This window comes from Toxorhynchites rutilus, chromosome 2 (genome assembly GCF_029784135.1).
Source record: "Toxorhynchites rutilus septentrionalis strain SRP chromosome 2, ASM2978413v1, whole genome shotgun sequence".
Classification (NCBI taxonomy): domain Eukaryota; kingdom Metazoa; phylum Arthropoda; class Insecta; order Diptera; family Culicidae; genus Toxorhynchites; species Toxorhynchites rutilus.
In genome coordinates this window covers 311,707,450-311,712,635 of record NC_073745.1, presented here as the reverse complement: position 1 = coordinate 311,712,635, position 5,186 = coordinate 311,707,450, and the positions used below count along the sequence as shown (strand labels likewise).

General features: G+C 42.9%; 1 protein-coding gene across 1 annotated transcript; it reads right to left on the bottom strand.

Moving 5' to 3' along the window:
• Nucleotides 1-901: 901 nt before the first annotated feature.
• LOC129767581 (transcription factor grauzone-like) lies at nucleotides 902-3,227 on the bottom strand. Its single transcript, XM_055768621.1, has 4 exons — nucleotides 2,987-3,227; nucleotides 2,727-2,921; nucleotides 1,283-2,662; nucleotides 902-1,223 (listed from the first exon to the last, which is right to left on the bottom strand). The coding sequence occupies exons 2-4, from the start codon at nucleotides 2,838-2,840 to the stop codon at nucleotides 1,065-1,067; spliced, it is 1,653 nt and encodes a 550-aa protein (XP_055624596.1). The 5' UTR covers nucleotides 2,841-2,921; nucleotides 2,987-3,227; the 3' UTR covers nucleotides 902-1,064.
• Between the last annotated feature and the right edge of the window lie 1,959 nt (nucleotides 3,228-5,186).

Below are 5,186 nucleotides of genomic sequence, written 5' to 3'. Positions count from 1 at the left end.
AGTGTTTTCTAAGGGTAAAAAGGAAAGCATAAAGGAGATCTATATACATCTCGATTTGGACCGTGTACATATGTGGCAAAGTAATCCGTACTTATTTGCAATGTGTTTCTTGTTTCGTTCACTCGTATTAATCTTAGATTGCTATACCGTATATATTATACAAATGCTTACCAGTATTTGAGAGTAGTAACATTCTCTGTTATTTTTAGGCTCATTTAATGTAATAAATCCTGATGACAAAACATGAGCTAAAAATTAATTTTGACTGCACATAACGTTTTTTTGTGTCCCGCGTTAGGCCACTAACCATCTGGTAACTTTAATTAACGTACAAAAACCAAAATAAACCGTGTACTTTGCTCTTCTCTCACAAACACTATTACCCCATGAATAACACGAGGTTTTATCTATACTACTACAATGGCTTCCTTCCATCTTCATCTTAAAGCTAGTAAGCTTTTCAAAACATTCATTTCATTGTCTGGACCATACTCAGACTCCGGACTTTTCAGACTTCTATTGTCTCCACTAATATTCACTCATTATGGCAGTGTCGCCTAGTGGCATGGAAGAGTATAGCTCGTCACGCCATTATGAGTGTGGCATGAAGCGTTGAAGCATCGCGTAAAGCCACCTTTAGCTAATTCCCGATTGAAATTGCAGGAAGGCACGAAAAAAGACGCGCTCGCCCTGTTGTATCTAACATATTGTTAAACAACGGTATGCGCAGCACTGCGCTGCTTTATCCCGATATGGTTGCAAAGAATCCCTTCAGCTGTAGAAGATGGTAGTTCCATCATCCGAAAACGTTTAACCGGACAAAGAACCCATGAAAAGGGTAAACGAGGGTCCTTCGTTCGATTGCTGGTATTTCTTTTAGTTAAACAACTGAATAATTAAATGGAAATATCCCAAAAATTAGGAATAATCATTTATTCCATTGAGATTTTCATTATTTCATATTACCCACCCGTTCCATTATGTTCATTGAATACACAATTTTCACAGTTTGCTTAATAGTCTCTTCCACATACGGCGAATTCATGTTTCAGGTAACCTTACACTCATGGATCCTTCATGATCCGTTTGCGCATTTCCTCTTCCCATTCGACGGGATGAGCAGTCTTCCGGTGCATGTACTGCTTGTTTTTGGTGTTGAATCGTTCCGGGCAGTGATTGCACCCATAAAGATCCTCACCGGTGTGGTGGATAGCGACATGTTCCTGAACAAACAAAAAACGAAAAATGAATGGTAAACTTACCCTTCCTAGGATTAACCTACCCTCATATGATGCGGGCGTTTAAACTTTTTGTGACATATGTCACACTCGAAGCGGCTCTCCGTGTGTGTCCGACGCATATGACAATTGAGAGCGTCCTGATTGCGCACCTGTTTGCCGCAAAGCTCACACGCTAGTGCCACATCCGGTTGCACGTGCATCCGACGGATGTGCTTCGTGAGACAGTACTTGTCCGTTAGCCACACGGAACATACACTGCACTGTACCTTGTTCTCGAGTCGGGTTCCCAGGTGACCCTTGACGTGGGTGTCGAAGCACTGCTTGGAACGGAACACCCGCGCGCAAACATCGCACACATACTGCTCCCCGTCACCATGCATCGCCACCAAATGTTTCTTCAGGGAACCCTGTGATGCCAGCACTTTGGGACACTTCGGGCAAGGTACCGATCCATGGGCCACCATGATGTGGGCATTGAGATGAGCGTGCGAAACGAATGGTTTGAGACATGTTTCGCACTTGAATGGACGATTTTCGTTCGGCGAGTGGACCTCTTTGGTATGCTCTTTCAAAACTTTACTCGAGCTGTAGCTTTTATTGCAGATGTCACAGTGGAATGCATCCGGATTCAGGTGTAACTGGATATGTTCAACCATCCAGCATTTCTTGAAGATTTTCTTGTTGCAACATTTTAGATAACCCTGTTCGTTGTGAACAAACTTGTAATGCTTGCGTAGTTCTGTGAAATCTTCCAGAGGCTCGGTACACAAATCGCAAGACAGTTTGTACTGCTGCAGGATCAACTCGTCGATAGGAGGCATATTTGCTGGTTTCGAAATTTTCGAATCTGTCTTAATCGGTTTTGGTTTCTTACAAGGTGTTATACTTTTCCCTTGATTGTACTTTCGTTTAGGGCTCTTCTCTTCCAAGTATTCTTCATCACAATCATCATCATCAACGACGTAATCGTCATTGTCATCTTCAGCTCCATCGGAATCGGAACCTACTGAATCAACATCCTCCTCCTCCTCCTCATCTTCGTCACCTATCTCATCGCCATCATTCGGTGTCCAATCACAATCATCCTTAGTATCTGCATCATTCTCACTCGGTACCGAATGAGTGTCATCTGAGGATTTGTCCATCTCTATCGTTGTTTCGCAGTACGTATCTACTCCCACCCATTCAGTGTCATCGGGCTCTCCCTTGATAAAGAGCTCCTGTTTAATTATCTCTTCATCAGTATTCATTTCGCCTAGTGATTGAACCGCTTCAATGGACAGCGTAGAAGTAGTCGCAACGAACGACGACCGTAGAAACTGTTGATTCTTCAACACCTGTTCGGCATACACATAGAATTCGTCCACGGTTTCTTTGCATGCGGCGCATACCAAACATGGAGAGTCCTCGTTCCGAACAACCTGTCGAATACAACACCCGTTAATTTTTTGGATTTATTGGATCACAAAAGCTAAAAAATCAAACCTGAAAATAGAAGATTTTATCTATTCTCCGCCACAACTCATCATCATCCTTCGTCCTTTGGCTATCATCCGAGCTCGGACAAAGACACAAACCGCACGTCTCTGCCATGTTCATCACGACCAGTTCTACCCTCCCGGAGAGACACGTTGGTTCAAACCCAAACCCTTATACTTACTATCCCAAATAGTTGCTTATCTAAAACAGATTTTGGTTACCGTTATTACAGTCGCAATAATCAATAAGAATTGAGCGTGTCGCACTTCAATGTTATGCAACTTTTCCTGTTGGCCTGACAAGCGCTTAAACTCCAGCTCTTCTGCCAGATAAATGCCGCTATCGAAGACCATTAGTATAGAATCTCGGTTAAACTTTCCAGGTACACAATCGTTTACTAAATTTGTACGATCGTCAGAAGAAAACATTTGTTGTTTCTTTCGCCATCACAACTTTCACCTCTGTCTCTCTTCCCTTCGCCAAATGAACCAGTTGTCAAAGAGCTTACAGTGGGTGACAAAAACAAGGAGAGCGCAGGACAGCCCTTGCAGCAATTTCGTCCAATAGGAAAATAATTGAGGTGCTCAAAATGAAAATGGGGTCTGAGACATCCCAGCAAACGTAGTGGAGGCGATCTGGCGTAGTGGTAACATCCATGCCTCTCACGCTAAAGGTCACGAGTTCAATTCTCACTCCCGACATTCTTCCAAAAATGGAAGTAAAAGTGACGAACCAGCCAAATGAGTTGAAAATCACTATAATACAGATAAAAAAAAAAAAAAAAAAATCCCAGCAAACATTAAATCGTATAATTTTGCACGTACCAAGTCTTACAAGAAATCCGAATAAATCATAGTCGCATATAATATCAATCAAAGTATATTTGGAATCGCATAAAATGTAAAAACTCGATTTTATATACCATTATCAAATTAAGTCGCAATTCGGTATAATAAACATCAATTTTATGATGTACATTGTCGTAAAATATATTTAATCCGCATCATATGCGTATATTACGCTGATGCAGTTTGTGTGTCGTATAAGCGTATAATTTAAATCGATTCAGTACTGTAGTGAATCGTGTTGCATGCTGAAGAAAATCATGAAACAGTGAATCATATTAGATCCTAATAAAGAACATATTACATCATATTGAAATGTCAATAAAATTCTGATGCACTCGAAAGTTTTAACCGCTGTTGAATTAAATTTCAGATAGCCGCGCGAGATATCTCTCGGATATAGCCGAAGAACAAACTACTGCTTTGGTTGAGAACACAGTTACTAATGAAAATTTTATTTCTAGGTTTAAAGTCAGCGCCTGCTGCGCGTGGATATTCAAATTCAAATTCTGCACGCTAATATTATCTTACGCTAATACTCCTCCTCGTGCTAATCTTGAATTACTCCCATTTGGCTTCGTAAATCCTCCAAACGGACTCGTTGCATTGGCTTCGTCAACATGTCCGCTAACATCGATTCCGAAGGGCAGTACTGCAGGTTGATTAGCTGTTGCTGATGGAGATCGCGAACGAAAAAGAATTTCGTTTCAATGTGTTTCGTCCTTCGCTCCAAACGGTCGCTTTCGATTACCTTGATGCAGCTCTGGTTGTCTTCGTATACTGGAATTGGCTGGGTTGAAGACTCGCCGATTTCATCCATCAATCGCTTCGTCTAGATAAGCTCTTGGCATCCCTCTGCAAGTGCAACCAGTTCGGCTTCAGTTGTGCTGAGGGCCACACACGACTGCTTTCTGGAACCCCACTGGATCAGGCCTCCTCCGAACATGATCAAATGCCCAGATTTAGACTTCCGGTCCCGCTGGTCTCCTGCCCAATCCGCGTCAGCGTATAGCGACAAGCCATCGCTGTTGCATCCCAGTGCCAGCTTGAGGTGACTGCTTGTTGCTAGATATCGCAGCACTCGCTTAGCTTCATTCCAGTCTTATTGGTTAGGGCAACTGGATTTCTGCGCCAGGATCGTCGTGCTTACTGCAATATCCGGACGAGTGTGCAGTGCCACGTAAAGCAATCCTCCATTAAGGCTAATGAATTGGTGGTTATTCGGTAGCTGGTCATGCTCCTCCTCCTTCAGCTGCAAATAGCCTGGATCGATGGGAACCTTCGACGGTTTGGCATTTTCCAAGCTGAACCTCTTGACTAGCTTCTTGATGTAAGTCTGTTGGTTCAATTTGAAGCCATTCTGTCCACGTTCTACCTCCATACCCAAGAAATGATGAAGATCTCCCAGGTTGGTAACGGCGAACTGTTGCTCTAGATATCCCAAGATGGAGCGGAACTCTTCCTCTGACTGCGCGACGAAGACCATATCATCCACGTAGATTAGGATGTACGTGAATGCTCCTCCTTTCTTCCGGATATATAGGCATGGATCTGCCTTCGACTGGATAAACCCTATGGCCTTGAAGATAGAATCCACCTTCTTGTTCCATACTCGCGCTGA